Source organism: Rattus norvegicus, chromosome 2 (assembly GCF_036323735.1).
Source record: "Rattus norvegicus strain BN/NHsdMcwi chromosome 2, GRCr8, whole genome shotgun sequence".
In the NCBI taxonomy this organism is placed as follows: Eukaryota; Metazoa; Chordata; class Mammalia; order Rodentia; family Muridae; genus Rattus; species Rattus norvegicus.
Genome location: NC_086020.1, coordinates 199287596 through 199305371, shown reverse-complemented (window position 1 = coordinate 199305371; position 17776 = coordinate 199287596). Strand labels below are relative to the sequence as shown.

Sequence of the window (17776 nt, the reverse complement as noted above, 5' to 3'; positions counted from 1 at the left end):
AAGATGTTAGATTGTGGTGTGTCTGATAATTGGCAGTATATCCGAAGTGAATTTTCCTCTGGCAGGGTATAGCACATGCCACTCGCGGTCATCCAGTTTCTCCGAGTTCTGCCACAGGAGAAATACCTCAGTAGGAAGCACGTCAACAGGGATTGAAAGTATTCTTGAGCCATGTGACGAAACTGAGCAAATCACAACTGAACCAAATCCAGACCCCGTCTCCGCTGCCGCTGCTGTTAAGGAAGAAGAAGCTCCGGAGAAACTCCCCAGGTACCCTCCCACGCGACGTCGTTATGTTTCAAAGCGTCTTTAGTCTCGTGCCATAATCAATGCAAAAGGAGGGAAACCAGCCATGGCTCTCTTCACAGATGCCCAGTGAAGCAGGATTCCGTTGAGTCTCAGCTGAAGCGGGTCGACGACACCAGGGTGGATGCTGATGACGTCGTGGAGAAGATCCTGCAGAGTCAAGACTTCAGCCTCGACTCCAGCGCAGAAGGTGTGCCAAGGACGGATGAGTACAGGCGCTGTGGTCCGCCGCTGCGGGGCCGTGTGGGTGGGCTACTGCTGCAGACGCACGAACTCAATCCCACGCCCACAAAAGCAAGGGTAGTTCTGTAGCTTGCCCCTGACAAAGGCAGACTTTAGTGAAGGAGCCAGCTGAAGGAGGTGTCGTTCGATAGTGCAGCAAATTCCTAGACTGTATGAGGCCCTGGGTTCAATCCCTGGAGATGAGTCAGCCTGGGAAAGCAGAGATCAATTTTAAAGAGAGCTTTTCTGTCCATACACTTCGTGCATGCTGGGTCTGTGACCCATGGGGAGCCGGCGTGGTTGTCCTGAAACCAGTCGTGACTAGAATCGTGCAGTCTCTCCCAGCAATTTCCACTGAAACTGAAATTTTATCTGCCACCAACTTGAAAGGTGCAATTACTCATGCTGGTGTTAGCAGAGAACACTTAACAGTAGACTGTGTTGTTGTGTAACTGGCTGGAAATAGAAATAATTAAACCTCCTGAAAATCTGTAGAAAGAGCCAGCCGTCATTACTGTTGAAAGGAAAAGAGCTTTGGGGAGGTCGATGAGAAAGAACTGTTAGTCAGGCTGGCTTCGCAATTGTCTCATAAAACTTTGATACACTTGATAAATGTAAAAAGTGGGGTACTACCATGTGCATATTGTTTGAGAGTGGCCAGGCAACTGTGCACTTAGCAAGCACCCAATCGTGTGTTGCAGAAGAAGGGCTGAGGTTATTCGTGGGACCTGGGGGAAGTACAACCTTCGGCAGCCACCACCTTCCAAACAGGTATGTCACACACCTGGTCACTTTGCTGAACCACGGATGTCCTAATTCATGGGAAGAGGGAATGTAGTGAGAAGGCTCCCCTAGCAAGAGTGAAGCCCTCCAGTCTGGAAAGGGCCTGAGAAGTGAGAGCAGAAAGTTCAGGAGTTCAGGGTTATCCTTGGCTACATAGTCTGAAGAGTGGGAAGCTAGCCTGGGCTCCGAGAAAAAAAGAATAAATAAAGGACAAAGGTTGCAGTTTTTATTATGTTGAGGCTAAAATAACACAAATGCTGTATTTCCACGAGAGGAGTTGGTTATGACTGGAATATTCTTTCCTTCCCTGGATGTCTTCAACATTATATTTTATGTTAGTTTGTAGCTTTATTTATATTTTTAGAATATGTTGGACAAATAGAGCACTTAACAATTGGAGCATAAAAAGAATTTGTAGAACATATTTTAGCCCAATATTAGACAGAGCAAAGCAAGCATTTCCAGCCAGTGGTCTCACCTCTGTGGGTCCCTGTATACCCACTCAGCAGCACAGGCTGCCATTAACCTTTCTTGGCCTTAGGGGCATTTCTTCTTTTTTTCCAAACAAAAGGGCTGTTTCGATTTCTGTTTTTAAACTTTATATAATTTATATATATGGCTGTTTTAAAGGGTTTTTTAGTATGTGTGTCTGTGTGGGTATATACAGGGTAGGGGTGGCCACAGAGGCCGGAAGAGAGAACATTGGCTATCCTGGAGCAGATTTACAGACAGTTGTGAGACACCTGATATAAATGCTGGAAACAGAGCTCAGATCCTTTGGAAAACTGGGAATGATGCAAACTCCTGATCCGTCTCTCCAGCCACCATCTAGTGGATATGTTTTAAGATTTTTTTCTTTGAGACAGGGTCACAATGTATAGCTCTGACAGGTCTGGAACTATCTATGTAGACCAGGCTATCCTCAAACTCACAGAAGCCCACCTGGGTGCTGAGAATAAAGGCATGTGCCAGCACACCGAACAAGATTTCCTCCTTGTTGCTAGTTTCTTAGAAGTAGGCATATAATCTAACTGGGTGTGTTTCTCTGTCTTTATTCTGTCTGGGTTTCATTGAACTTCTTGGATCCCTATACTTACTTACTTACAGATTTCATCAGATTTGAAAATTCTCCACCCATTCTTTCTCTCTCTCTCTCTCTCTCTCTCTCTCTCTCTCTCTCTCTCTCTCTCCCCCTCCCCCCTCCCCCCCCCACACACACGCACGCTTCCTTCCGGTATTCTGATGTTCGAACACCAATTTTTATCTTCTATGCTCGAAGATAAAGCATCAACAACAGACCAAATTAACAGTTGGTGAACTGATGAACCAGTGAGCTTCCTGGGCTTACAAAAGCAAAGGTCACTCAAAACAGCTGTATCACCAAGAAATCTTACTCCATCATGGTTTACAACCTCCAAGAGGCCTAACATTGTTAACCATCCACCCCCTCTATGCCCTAGCATCTTCCAAGAGCACATGCAGGTGGGTGGAATCCTGGGTGAGAGTCTTTTATTGCCCCCCTCCTTCTTTCTACAAGTGGGAATTTAAAGTTCAACCCTATTCCTATTCCCATAGACCTTGCTGCACTGTATGGGTTTATTTTGTTGCCATGACTACAGATGAAGCTCACTGGTTCATCAGTTCACCAACTGTAGGAATGGGATAATCACATTATACCTAGAGAGAAAGATACACCATAAATACCTCAGAAAATACCATTAAGGGGTGAGACCAGTCACTGTAGTCTCCAGAGTTATTAAACTCCATACATTCAGGGTGAAAAAGCAGGTGGAGGGGAAGGGGGATGTCTGACACCTCAGCAAATGAGGAAAGGGGTACCTGCTGATAACTTTTAACAGTAAGACCCTCACCTCCATGTACCACCAGTATTGAAGTTCTCCTGATCATCCAGGATGCTTTGGGGAAGAATAAAATGATGGCCCATCCAAAAACATAAAGCTTGCTGCTGTCTAAAAGACACAGTGAGAACCTTTATTCTGCAAGACCAAGAAACAGTAGCAGGGAGAAGCACGCTCCTTCCTCAATGCCACAGAGCCATGGTCCTAAGTGTATCAGCCACAACAGCAGCAGCAGAAGGTCTCCTGTCGGTGAGACCATCACTTAAATAGGCTGTCTCAGAAAGGCTTTATTCACAAAGCCTGCAAGCTATTTAGAATACTCCATCATCCTGTTAGTATATTTCATTATTAGAGGTCAATTCATACCCAGCTTATTATAGAACTCCAATGCAGAAACCCAAACGCAATGGCCAGGCTGATTATTCAACTCTGTCCCCAAAACTGATACACTGCCTTCTTCTTCTTTCACTGACCTGGACTGCTGGGGTAGCTGCCAACCCAGGGTAAGAATTTCTTAGACGCTAGAGAGATGGTAGTCAATATATCTTCTTGTGTTCTATGTGGGAAAATTTAGTCACGTGGTCACACCTATCTACAGGGGAGGTAAGGAGACAGTCTCCAGCAAGGTTCCCTGTCCCCAGCTAAATTATGAAGAAGAGAAAATCGGGGGGGGGGGGGTCAACCAAGACCACTTTCCCTTTTGATCTACGTCACAATACTGGCCACATATAAAGCCATGCATTGACTAAAAGAACTGTCACCCAGAATCCCAGCACTTGGGAGGTAGAGGCAGGAAGAACTGGACTGCAAAGACAGAGAGGTGTAGACCAGCCTAGGCTATATGAAACTCTGTCTGAAAAAGAGGAAGGAGAGAGAGGGGAAAAGGAAGAGGGAATAAGAGAAGGGGGGGGTTGTTCCCCTTTCTAGAAAGATATATTAAGACCTACAGCATTATTACTTAGGTAATACTCATCATTCTCCAGGAAAACCCTGTGTATTGCCCTGGCTGACACTGATTTTAGGATTGGAGCTGGATGGCAGTGGCGCACAGCTTTAATCCCAGGAAGCCGGGCCAGACTGGTTTTCCAGGACAGCCAGAGCTACACAGAGAAACCCTGTCTCCAAAAAGAGGATTGGAAACCAGCGGCTGTGCCTGGGAGCAGGGTTCTGCCGAGGTTGCCACCTCTACAGTTCAAGGTCTGAAAGTTTTCCTCTCACTGCTGTTTCAGGGTAGGATCTGGAGCCTATGAGCAAGTTGTAATCAAACGCTAGAAGTGAAGCAGGCGGGCGGAAGCTTCCCTGTGTGGACAACAGGAGTTCCAAGGTGTATTAGTCAAGCATGTAAGAAAAAGAATGTGCCTGTTTTCAAAGTGAAGTTCATCCGTGAAGAGGAAAGCAGAGCCGATTCCTTCTTAAAGCATCCCCCACCGTCCTTTCCCACCTACTCACCCACTGTGGGAGCACGTGAAAGGATGGGGGCGGGGCTTGGGGCAGCGAAGGCCTGGCCTGCATCAGCACCCCGGAACAAAAAGTCTGCTTGGGCTTCTGAAGCACCCGGGAGAAAAACTGCACTGGACACATCTGAGGGTGATTTTATTCCAGCGTAAATATCTAAGTTGGGGGTGCTCAACAGGTTTGGGCTGTTTTTAAATTTTATATTTAACAGTGTTAGAGGTCAGTTTAAACCCTATAAATTCTATCAAGATAGTTGTAATTCCTCTGAAGTAAATCTTCCATGTCCTGTTACCTACACCATTGCACTAAGTGTATTAGCTCCTTTTATGCAGCAATTGGTAGAAAGAGCGAGTGTTCATGCTTTGGGAAAATATTATGCTATAACTTACGCATTTTAAAGATTTTATAATTCTGGACATCTCAGACTTAAGTCAAATGGCAAACGTGTCCAAATCTGCCACAGGTGGGCGGAAGGAAGGCTGTGATGGTACAGCATCTATTGTTACTGTCATTAGTATTAGGTGAGTTGCAAAGGCCCCAGTGCCACAGTATAGAGTCAAGTTAAGCATAATAATCAGTACGTTAGGGGCTGGGGATTTAGCTCAGTGGTAGAGCGCTTACCTAGGAAGCGCAAGGCCCTGGGGTCGGTCCCCAGCTCCGAAAAAAAGATCCAAAAAAAATAATAATAATAATCAGTATGTTAGGCTACCATGGGCAAGCTACAAGAGCTGTTTCATAAGCCATTCAGTACTAAGACTCTCTGGTCTCGGCGGTCAGAACAGACGCAGAGCTGTTAGATGGTCAGAAAGATAGCATTTTTCTTAAGGAAGCCAGACTTCTGTGAACTGACACTTAATCTTGCTGTGCTGATGGACAGATGGCTGGGCAGCTGAGTGGCATCCATTTCACTGACAACACCGGACTCGCACTTTCCTATTTGAGCCTCTTTGACCAGAGACTGTTTCCTTCTTTACTGTGTCAGAATTGAGCTGTTTGAAGCCAGAGTAGACTGTAACATACCTCTAATACAGCTTTTAGGGTCCGAATATTCAGTCTGGATCCATGTTAACACCACAGCACACAAGCTGTATTTTTTCTGGTCTTAGTTGACAGTACCCATGTAGAAAGGGCTAAACTTCCCTTTGCTGAAGAGAAGAAGGTTATACAGAGACATCAATGCCCAAGTCCTCACCTTCACAATCACATCCTAGAGAACGATAAGTCAGAACAGAATTGCTCTGGCCAGGGTATTTTTATGTTGACAAAATATTGTTGCAATATTTGAATCTCCAGATTGGGAATCTCCAGGCTGAAATTGTTTGTGTCAGAATTTTTATTTTAATGTTTCAAGAATGAGGTAGTCTACATTAATCCAAACGATCTTTACACATAGACTCTGAATTTTAAAAAAAATGACACCTTGTTTTAGAATATTTTGAATACTAAAAGAAAGGATTGTCTGAGTCAGATTAAGATACCCAGAGGGTAGGATGCTGACCTAACATCTCGAGCAGGTTATCCAAATAGGTGAGGACCTGCTGGCTGCTTCTGGGTGAGCAGAGCCACTGCACATCACAGCAAGATCAAAGCAAGGTTTATCTAGAGTTAGTTAAAGAGTTTCAGTCTGACAAATTTTAAAGCATATTTTTCTATTTTAAAAATATAATTTCTAGGCTATATTTCTATTGGCGCTTCTGCAAATGATTTTGGATTCCACAGACAACAATAACACTAGGTTTTGAGCATGGTTCAGTGAGGCCGCTCATCAGACACATGCAGGTGCTGTAGACAGGACCGAGCTTAGCCTTTAGCCGGCTGCCCTTGGCCCTGTATCTTACCACAGGATTAGGTTTGTTATTTTAAATGGTACAGAAACGTTTACAACAGTATAATGTGTGGGGCTGGGGAGTGTAGCTCAGCCGGTAGGATGTTTGCCTAGACTACACAGTTCTGGGTTTAATCCCCACCCAGTACATAAACCAGGCATGGTGGTATACACCTATAATCCCAGCACTTGGGAAGAAGAAGCAGGAGGATCAGATACGTTTAGGGTCAGTCTTGGCTCCATAGAGAGTTGGGGGCCAATGTCCGCTATGTGATACTCTATCTCAAAAAGGAAAAGGGACAATGTGAAGACATTTTGAAAAGTGTAAAAATCATGCCTTTTAATTTTAGCAGCTACTAATCTTGATTCATATATTGGTATACTATAAAAATTCACTTAAATAGAAACATGGAGTTGGAAGGAGTGAGAATAGCTGTGACTCTCAAGTCAACTGAAGTCTGGATTCTCCTTCCCTAGTGTTTGGGAGTATATTCTGCATTCATATTTCAATACAATCCTATCAGAATGTGAAGCTGCTGAATGTCTGCATTTCTGTTCTTTCTGTACAGCATGTACTGCCCTGATCTCAGCCACGAGGCTGGTTTGAAAGCTCTTTGCTGAGTACCAAGTCTACTTTTAACTCTGCTTTGAGTTTAGAGAGCAATAGACTTGGAAAAGTAGGCTCTCAACAAAGTAATTTTTTTAATATTTAGTTGAAATTTTAAACAGTCCCATCTTGGAGAAAATCTTAGCTGTGAGTTTTTTCCACCTCTGTCCTAGAGGAAAGACAGACAGCACCCTCTAAAGCCAGTGTTGGTGATGAAACAGAAGGAGTAGTTCATTCAGAAGAATGCGCAGGCCAGTTCAGGAGAGCTTCTCCTGCCCCAGGCTGGTGACAAGACTGTACAGGATGTGACGTACAGGGAAAGCAAAGAAGGCCCAGAGCCATTAGTCTACACCTGAATGCTGGGCTCTGTTTCATGGCAGTGTTAAAAGGCTTCTGTATACAAACAACTAGTGTATATTAACACCTTGACATTAAAGTCTTGGCCAACAACCCCAAGCTCTACCTCTCATTCCAGCATAAAACCATGAGAGTATCCAAGCTAGATTCTTCTGTATATGTTTCCATTTTTAGTTTGTTTTTGTTTTTGTTTTTGTTTTTTTTTGTACAAAACTGAGTCACAGAGGCAGAGCACTTAACTCCTTTTTAACTAGAAGGAAAAAGAAAATACCTTCAACTAATCTCCATTCAAAACCATTCAGGGCAATCTGGGCCCCATGGTAATCATGAACACAAAATGAGACCCTGACACAAGAAGCAATTTTTTTTTAAATCAGGCAGCACTGAGTTTTGATAAGTCAACAAATCCAGAAGAAATTCCAGACGCTCAGATTTCCATGTTAAATAAGCCTCTTTTGAAGCATAAGCTGACAGTCTCATTAAATACTTCACAGAAACACTTCTGAAACCTCAGGCTTCCGTGTTTACAGCAAATCTCCGAGAGACACAGTGAGCTCATATGACGAGATTGTTCTGTTTTCTTCACAAGTCTTTCACGTGGACATTTCAGAAACTCAGTTCTCATAGATGGTACATCATGTGAGTATGATCAAGTAGGGTAGCTGAGACTGTATGAGGCCACTGTGCATCCTGGCTTAGTCAGGTACTGAGCATAACGTTAGTAGCCAAGCTGTACAGACGAAGACTCAGTAGTAAGCCTAAGCTGAGACTGCCCTGGAAAATGAGGCCTTGTTCCCTTCACCGTGGGGTTTTCACCAGAAAATGTAAAAATGGTAATATGAGTGGTCTCCCCATAGAGCAAAGATGATAAAAATTTTGATTTACAATGTGTTCTGTATCTTGAAGTGAGTGTGATTATCTTATATACATTCTTACACTGCTATTCATCAGCCAGATTCAGTGCAAGGAAAGACAGACTGTAGATGACTTCGGTGAACTTTGACAATATGTCTTGAGGATTACCTTCCTCCGGGTTAGTTTACCCCTTTAGAGGTTAATACAGTGTTTATGAAAAAAATGTTACTGGTAACTGAAGGGCAGCACAGCGGTAAGGAACCTTCCGGCATGTGCAAGACCCTGGGGTTGGTCCTGAGCGCTGGAAAAAAAAAAAAACGAAGTGACTCCATTGGTATTCTGTTCTAATACTTGGAGAATGACCTTCATACTTATATATGTCTTATGTCTTAACCATACAGTGATAAAATCCAGGAAATGTTTTTTAACAAAACTGTTTGTAAAATGTTTATAATTATATAAAAGTGGATCTTCTACATGTTCAATAAAAAGCAATATCTCCAAATTGTAGATGCTCTTAATCTTAAGATTTTACTTCTATTGTTTTTATCTACATGTAGGGGGGTTGTGCATGTCAGTGTGGTACCCACGAAGGCCTAAAAGACTTTAAGCTACTGTTAACAGATCCTTAACCACGGAGCCATCTCTCCAACCCTTTACTTTTTAAAATATGAGGAAGTGAGATGTGGTGGCTCAGGCCTGAAATCCCAGCACTCAGAAGCAAGCGAATCACCGTGGGTTTGAGGACAGCCTGGGCTACATATTGAGTTGAGACGGCTAGGACTATGGAGTGAGATTGTGCAAAAACAAAACAAAAAACAACAGAACCAGTAAAAAGAGCATCGCTGCTCCCTCGGAGCCCTTGACTGGGGTGTGCAGCCTTGGAAGAGCTCTGCTGTGTTAGGAGGAACTTGACGAGGGTCTGCACTGCAGCCTGGCACCAGGCAAGAATCAACCAAGTGCCCACGACAACTACAGATAACCTGCAACTCCAGTCAATGGAACCCTTCCTAGGGTTCCCTGTCTCTTTCACGGAACTGGGTTTATAAGTGTGCCAAAGCTGTTCTCAGTGAAAATTAAATCAGGTTACAGTATATTCCAGGGCAGTTAGACTTCACTGGCCAACAGCTGCTGAGCACCAGCGTGCTACCTTCAAAGAAGCTTCCCAACCCATGCTGTGATGAAAGGAGAGGAGGAAATGGGCAGGAATTTGAAAGGGTGATGGGACAAAATTGTTCCCTGTCACCTGATCTCAAATACATGGAATACATAGGAGACCAGTTAGTTCTTAGCTAGGGACAGTTTACCATGGGTGGTGGACCATAAAGTCTTACTCCTTCCTGTTCAGCATAGGAATGCGGCTATATATTCGGGATGGCCCAGTAACCTTATAACCCAGTGCCCCAGCTAAAGATTTCCCTGCCTCATGGGGTTGGGGATTTAGCTCAGTGGTAGAGCGCTTGCCTAGGAAGCGCAAGGCCCTGGGTTGGGTCCCCAGCTCCAAAAAAAAGAATCAAAAAAAAAAAAATATTTCCCTGCCTCACAGCAATAGGTTTCATGTCTGGGCAATATCTTTCCAATTATATTTCCAATGAGCTCTTTTTAAATATTTATAAGTGTATAAGTGTTTTTGTAAATATCCACATTTGTAAATGCTTTGGGGTGGGACCAAGGGCTCACATAGATTTGAAATTTGTCATAAAGATACTTCTTAAAGTTTTGCCCAAAAAAAAAGTTAGAAATTAGGATTTTTAAAAATTACATTCAGGGTGAGAGAGATGGCTCAGCAGGTAAGAGCACTGACTGCTCTTCCAGGGGTCCTGAGTTCAATTCCCAGCAACCACATGGTGGCTCACAACCATCTGTAATGGGATCCGATGCCCTCTTCTGGTGTGTCTGAAGACAGCTACAGTGTACTCATAGATATAAAGTAAATAAGTCTTTTTAAAAATTACTTTTTGAGTCACCCATATCCTTGTACAGACCTTTCTTACCATTGGTCAGAACCAGCTCTTAGAGAGGAAATACAACAGCAGCACCCTCTCTCTGCTGCTGACTAGGAATCAATGTCAACAAAGAGCTGTGGTTAGGAGTTTGAGACCATATCCCTTTGTTCATTGCCAGGGCCCCTGGACAGCACAGATTATACAAGCTTTGACCACTGAACATCCTACTTGTTGGCGGAAGGGGATACAATGTGGGCGCTGTAGGGAGGAGACTCAAACCCACACCCAGGACACAGGATAACTTGGCCCCAGATCATAGCAAAACCAGGCAGAACCTCTGACCTCTTTGCTACATCTTCAGCTGCAGCTCCCACTTTTCTCAGCAGCTAGTGGTTTTCTCCAGTCTCCTGGCCTTTCTCCTGTTCCTTCTTTTACCTATTACAACCTGTCCACCACTATGCTAGCTAGTTTTTTGACGGTGTGACACAAGCTAGACTCGCCTGGGAAAGGGAACCTCAATTGAGAACATGCCTCTATCAGATTGGTCTGTGGCACATTTACTTGATTAATGATTGACTTGGGAATGCCCAACCCATCTGGGCGGTGCCACTCCTGGAAAGGTGGTCCAGTCCAGGGTTCTATAAAAAGCTTTCAGGCTGAACAAGCCAAGGCACGCAAGCAAGAAAGCAGCATTTCTCCATGCTTCAGTTCCTGCCTGAGTTCCTGCCTTGAGCTCCTGCCCTGACTTCCCTGATGATGCGCTGTGCTGAGGAAATATAAGCCAAATAAACCATTTATTACAGCAACAAAAGAAAGCAAACTAAGACGACCACTTATCTAGTAGTAGCACATAATGAGAGTTTCCATTTGGATGTGGAAAACCATTGGTGAAATTCATTTAGCCCGTGACTGTGTAATATGACAGAAAGAAAACTGGGAAGGTTCGCATTTAGAGACAGTCCCTGGATCTGTGAAACCCTTTAACAAGGGAGTGCCGGTCAAAGGCATCCCTGATTGAACCATTTTAGACTCATTCCTGTGTAATTCCAGCTCTGCTGAACTGGAGCGGGCATCCTAGGTTAGTGTTTGGTTGGCTGGTTTGGCTTGGCTTTCTACAGTGTGAAGTTGGAGCTGCGATGTTTGCAGTTAGGAAAAGTGTGACACCTCCTGGCATTGAGCTTCAGTGACTCTCAGGTGATCCTCTGTCTGCACATAGAGTCTGCAGAACAAAACCAAAGGAAAATACGTATATAATTGGCAGGTGTAAAAGCCCTCCAGATGTTCTTAGCATAACTGACTCCATGACAAAAATGACTGAGTGCAAAGACTGTGCCAAAATGAAGCAAAGACCAAATCCAACCAAGTCCACACAGCTCGGGGGGAATCTCTAAATGCACTAACCTTGTTTTTTGGCTTCTACACTTCTGCTTCTGACTATCTGTTCTCATTAACTGAAGTTTGTCAACCCAGAAAGTGGGTCTTTGTGCTTAAAAATTCACCCTGAGGAAGGCTCTGTGCTACAGTGGGATCCTGAACACCCAATGTGGTCACCACCAGGCTGATACAGACTTCCTATAGGTTTGAACTCATGTCTGAGCAACCTTCTCTGGTGAGTATCCCACAGCAGCAGGAACATTAAAAACCCAGCAGATCCACAGAGGGCATGGAACGGGTGGTACTGTATACAACCAGCATTAAATTAGTATTATTTACTATACAAACTTCTATAACTCCCACTAGCTTATTTATTGTGTGTCAACATTGTGGCCAAAATGGTTTTTTTCCTATTCACAAAGATATGCATCATATTTACATAGACTGTGCTTGTGTAGCTTCCGGCACAGTGTGGAAATGCATTGTTCTCAAGGTCTTTGGAAGATTCTGCTCCCATTGCTGATGGCCATCAGCCCACGACATCCTGAAACCGCTTAACATAAACCACAGAATCAGATGTGGTGAGGGTTGCTGTTGCAACCCAATCCAGAGGAGAAAACTACTTTAATTGGAATTGTTCCTGGGCCACCGCTGACAGGACTGAGGTCTGAGGACAATGTGTGGGAGCTGAGCTGTCTGCCCTAGAAGGGAAGATTGGACATCGGAGCAGACAGATGGGAAGGGTGGGGAGAACAAGAAGGCCTGAGAAAGGACGTACGCTCTGTGAGGAAAGGTTATGGAGACACTGAAGGGGCTGGGTCTCACATGCAGATGATACGGAAAACAACTTGAATTCAAGGAAATGTTGAGAAGACACATCACAGAAATCTTTAAAAGTTCTTGCTATCATCACGTCTCTCAGAGGGCTTCAGGGAGTCGCTGCTGGGAGGTCACGGAACCTTTAAGAGGTGGAAGAAACATCACGGAAGATCTTAGAGCACTGGGGGGGCGGGGCAGGTTAGGGAATGCCTTTGCAGAATCAAGACCATGGTCTCTTTCTCTCTTTTGCTCCCTGCAAGAGAGGAGTCTTGTTGTACCATAAGGTCTGACCAACGTACACTGCCTTGCCACAAGCCTAAAACAACAGTGAAATTATCTCAGACAGGAATTTCAAAGACAATAAGCCAAAACACGACTTGTTTCCTTTTAGAGGCCTCAGGGGGTTTGTCATAATAGCAGAAAGTCAACTTTTAGGCTGTCCGGACTGGAAATAGTTGGAGGCTGTGGCTGGTAACACATTTCACATATAGTCTGGGAATGGGGGCCCTGTGGAACAGCATGAAAACTTCCTAAGGTAAACCATGTTAAGGTAAAATTCTGCCTCCTACAAAGCCACATTATTCACTGACACACAGAGCAACTTAACTCATAGTAACATGTGTCCTAGGGGCCTAGGAAGATGGCTCAGCAGTTAAGTACCAACTGTTCTCCCAGAGGATCTAGGTTCAATTCCCATCATCCACATGGTGGTTCACAAGTGTGTGCAACCCAATTACAGGGGATTCGATGCCCCCTTCTGCCCCGCCCATACCAGCAACATAGCAAAACATCTATACACATACAAATGAAGTAAGTAAATAATAAAAAATGATACTATGTTGTCCATTCAAGTGATATATACCAGGGAGGGGTGTGGGGGTGGGGTCCCCCATTAGTCAATAGTTCTTGCCGACCTACAGTCTACACCTAAGTGAATTGAGAACAAGGAATGCTTGATAAGTCTTCTCCAGGAATGGGCAGGAAGGACAGACTGTTGAGGGACATTTCTTTACATTCTTAGTAGTAATTAGGGGATCACTGGCTGCTCTTCCAGAGGACCCACATCCTAGCACCCATGTGGCAGCTTACAACTGTTAACTCCAGTTCCAGAGAATCCTACGCCCTCTTCTGGCCTCCAAGGTTACCAAATACACTTGGTTTACAGACAAGCGAACACCCATACAACACAAGATAAAATTTTTAAGTAAATAGAGCAATTGAGAATTTTAGCATGAATTTCTATATTAATACAACTATTAATTTTTTGCGAAAGAACATCATGTTGATACAGAAAGAAGCACATCCAGTTGCATTTATAAGTTGCTACTGACAAAGCTGCACCAAAAAGATACGGTAGGCACTAGAGAGAAGGTTCCACAGTTAGGAGCGCCTGCTGCTCTTGAACAGGCCTGACGCTCAATTCTCAGCTCCAACACTGGGTGGCTCACAATAGCCTGGAACTCCAGCTCCAGGGGATCACTGTCCCCTTGTGATCTCCACAGACACAAATACACACAAATGTCTGTAAGACTTAAATAGTAAATATTTAAAACACATATTAGTAGAAGAACAAAGATAACAAGTAAAAAAAAACTATGCACTTATGCCATTTGTTGGGAATTGATATAAAACAGTCAATTAACTCTATGCAAAGTGGGCAGAGCTGCTCTCTCTGCGGGAAAACAAACAAGAACCGGAGAAGCCAGGAGCACCCCCCCCCCAAGAGACTATGAGGTGGTGGGTATTAGGGATAAAAAGAACTAAGGTATGACAAGCTTTACTCTAGATTGTGTTATTCTGAACTGTGTTTTTCATTTCATAACTTAAATTATAAGAGAAGAAAAATAATTTAACAGTTTTTGTTCCTTTGTTTCCTGGTTTGAGACAGGGTTTCACTATGTAGCCCCGGCTGTCCTGAAACCTGTTGTGTAGAGCAGGTTGACCACAAATTTGTCTCTGCCTCCTGAGTGTTGAAGTTGCAGGTGTGTGCCACCATATCTAGCTGAATCTTTTATTTCATGCTACTAGGGGCTCAAACTCAGGCCCTGAGTGTGCTGGGAATAAGTAAGAAAGGGCATTTGGGACTCAGCTGCTGTTTTATGTTTGTTTTCAGGAAGGCTTAAAATTATCAACAATCTTCCTCATTAAGATCTTAAACATCAGAGGCCTGGAGACGTAGTTCAGTTGGTAAAGTGCCTGCCCGGCATGTATGAAGCACTTGGGAGGCAGAGGCAAGACGTTCAAGGCCACGTTCAGCTATGTAGTGAGTCTAAGAAAAAAAAAAAAAAAAGGTCTTAAACACCTGAAATTCAGCCAGAATTTAAGCTCAAAAGAAAATGTACTTCCTTTCCATGCATCAACTTCTCAGCACGAACCAGTGCCTTACTCAAGATATAAGGGACAATGTACTCCTAGGAGGAGCTCCCCAGCAGGAAAACAAAGTGGGGAGGATTAAAATTACACAAAACACTTGTGGCTGGGGTTGAGCTCAGCAAAACCCCTGCTTAACATCTGCAGGGTCCTGGACTGGATCCCAGCACAGAGATATTCTTAAGTATCTCCAGACAATAAGAGCCTAGGAAGGCCCCGTTCCAAGGCTTGTAAGGTTTCAGAAATGAAGGTTGCATGAGACATCAGGACCTCGAAGAGTGCATTTCCCATGTCTGATTTCCCAGGAAGCTCCCTGAAAATTCCTACACTAAAGGTGGAACAGGAAAGGAGAGCTGTCACTCCACCTCCAAGGGCAAGGCTCAAATGAGCTGTGAAGTGGTGTGAGGGAAAGTGAAGGGCTCTCGGGCAACGTGTCCAGCAGGGGCTGTGGTTGAAGAGACCGCCGTTTCATCCTGCGTGGGCACGCCATTCTGCAGAGGGGAATGTGTGTTTGCATGATGTGTCTGTGCGCCTGTGTGTGTGTTGAGTCTGATTAGGAGCAATGTAAAAGTCACTCTGTAGAGGGCAGAGGGGACTGCGCGTGCGCTAGTTGTGTGCTTGTTCGCACTTCTCTACTTGTTCCTTGAAGGCTGCCAGGTGCTTGGCTACTCAGTCTGAGAAAATCTAAAGGCTGCTGCCTCTCTAACTGGTCAATGTGACAACACTATCTCTAGCATTTATAAGAGCTTCACACCTCATTTTATACATAACTGGAGCAAGATTCCCCTAGCAGACCATCACTGATTGGTTGCTTTCTGCCTTTGGTTTTTATTGTGTGTGTGGAGACAGAGAGCCTCAGTAACCCATGGTAGCTTCTGACTCACTATGTAGACAAGGAGGACTCTGAACTTCTGAACTTGTCTCCACTCCCCAAGTGCTGGGGTCTCAGGCATGCACACCCCTGCTACATGACGCGTATGGTCTGCAGTCACAGGCAGCGCTGAGAACCGCAATCTCTATGTCCTCACTCTTTAGAAAGATCCCCCTTTGTGGGCTGCTAAGGGGTGCGCTGGGGATGAGGCTCAGTGGTAAAGTGCCTGCATTGTGCACACAGAGCCCTGGGACCAAGGAAAGGGGAAAGAGCAGACTGTGACAGACTAAATCCAAAAGCCGCTCTGGGAGATGTGTAGTAACTAAAACTAATTCTTGCTTATGGAAACATAAAATTACTCTAGGCCTCAACTCAAGCAGAGTTGAAGAGTTGTGACGGGACGCCATGCTAAATGCTAAAGGTTCCCTATGAGAACTATAATGATCCCTGGTTGGAGTTGTTAATAAACCTTCCAATGTGCAAAGAAATGTGTCTGTCAAAGCTGGGAGGTGAACCCAAACTCAGAATGTAAGTAAAAGTCAAGGGCTAGAAGTGTGGCTCAACGGTAGCATGTTGAAGCCCTGGGAAGTGGGAAATGAAAAAGCAGTCCCAGTCCCCATAGGTTGTAAGCACACAGGGGTCTGTGGGTAAGGGATCAAGTCATCAGGACTCAAGATAACTGATGGACTAAGTCAGAGGAAGATACGATAAAGAGCTTGACTCTGGCTAGAAAACGTAGCTTCTGCAAGGAGCACAGATGAGCAGGGAGCCCTAAGACAAACCGTGGGCACAGCTGTAGGAAGGCAAAGGGCTTGGGAGGGGGAAAAGGCTGCAAACCTGTCTCTGTCATGTACACCTTCGAGCACGTGGTGGCACACGTAGATCTGGTGGTTTAGTCTACGGGACTTAAGAGGGCAGCTGCTTGTCAGTGCTTAGGATTTTTCCCAATGAAAACCTCTCACCACATTTACTGATTATGAACCCTTGAAGATTCAGCTTAAGAATAAGTGTCCACAGAGTGCTTGCCCAGGGACCAACTCTGCAGCCACAGAGCACATCTCAGGGAGGTCAGACTATGCCGTGTGGCCCAGGCAGTTTGGCAGTTTATTGTGTCCCTTCTCTTTCGGTTCCTTAGGAGATGACTGAGTATGCATACAGCCCCTCAGACACAGACTGCACTTCTCAACTTCCCTCACTGCCTTATACGAGCACAGGAAGGGTCAATAGGGTTGCCTAGCAACAAACAGCAAAACACACTGGGCAGCTGGCGCTCCACCTCTCTTCCTTTCTGCTAGTGTAGGCTATGCCAGGTTACTCCCCCATGTCTGCCGTGGTTATTAAGATGGACACCCGTGTCTCCAACACTGCACAGCATGCCTGGTTGAGCTACCTCTGGACTCCCACACCTCACACAAGAATATCTCCTTGAAGCCCCTTTTTCATTTAACAAAGTCACATTTCTCTCTCCTGTACTTACTACCACACCATCTCCAGCCAGAAAGCTCTGGAAGGGTGTTGACATGCGGATGATGACCACTTGCTTAGGATGTGCAAAGCCCTGGGATTCAACCTCTGACACCACAAAGGGTGTGGGGTGGGGTATGGATCTCCTACCCTTCAAAACCACCTGTGCTCCTTTTTCATGCACCCTTTTATGCCAAATATAATAGGTAAAATTTGACAAAAAAAAAAAAAAAGATAATCCTAGATTTTAAAACTACATCATCCCTGGGAAAAACTGGGCAGAGGAACTGGTTTTTGTTTTTGAGATAGGGTCTTACCATTTAGCCCAGGCTAACCTCAAACTCCTGCTTCTCATGTCTCATCTATCCAGGTGCTAGGATTGCAAGGCTGGGCCTCTATGCCCAGCCCTGGGAAAGGTTCTCAAGTGGCTTTGATTACATTTAAATGTTTTAATGTCACATACAACATACGGCTCTAACACCAAAATATGGGTGAGGACAAAATTAACACATTACCACATCCAATTTCTATATTGTTGTAAACACCAAAAAAATTTTTAAAAAAAAATCTAATTTTAAAGGAAAGCAACTTGGTTTGGTTAAGCCCAAGAGCAGTCTGTGTGTCAGGCAGAGCTGCCATCCAGATCAGGACCCGATCTGTGTA

At 44.5% G+C, this 17776-nt stretch overlaps 2 protein-coding genes across 5 annotated transcripts in view; one reads left to right on the top strand and one right to left on the bottom strand.

Moving 5' to 3' along the window:
* Eeig2 (EEIG family member 2) overlaps positions 1–8790 on the top strand; it is a 54868-nt gene extending 46078 nt beyond the window's left edge. The window contains exons 8-11 of the mRNA NM_001163568.3: positions 66–270; positions 369–496; positions 1230–1299; positions 4400–8790. Of these exons, the coding sequence (NP_001157040.1) occupies positions 66–270; positions 369–496; positions 1230–1299; positions 4400–4442 (446 nt within the window). The 3' untranslated portion in view covers positions 4443–8790. The remainder of the gene's footprint in view (positions 1–65; positions 271–368; positions 497–1229; positions 1300–4399) is intronic.
* A 4842-nt stretch (positions 8791–13632) lies between these two features.
* Henmt1 (HEN methyltransferase 1) overlaps positions 13633–17776 on the bottom strand; it is a 33633-nt gene continuing 29489 nt past the window's right edge. For 3 of the 4 annotated variants that reach the window (XM_039101543.2, XM_039101544.2, NM_001037655.1), the window contains one exon: positions 17548–17776. This exon is cut by the window's right edge and continues 621 nt beyond it. The gene's annotated coding sequence lies outside the window, so the exon portion shown is untranslated. Of the gene's footprint in view, positions 14678–17547 lie in introns of those variants that run through there. The other variant, XM_039101545.2, reaches the window with a different exon arrangement.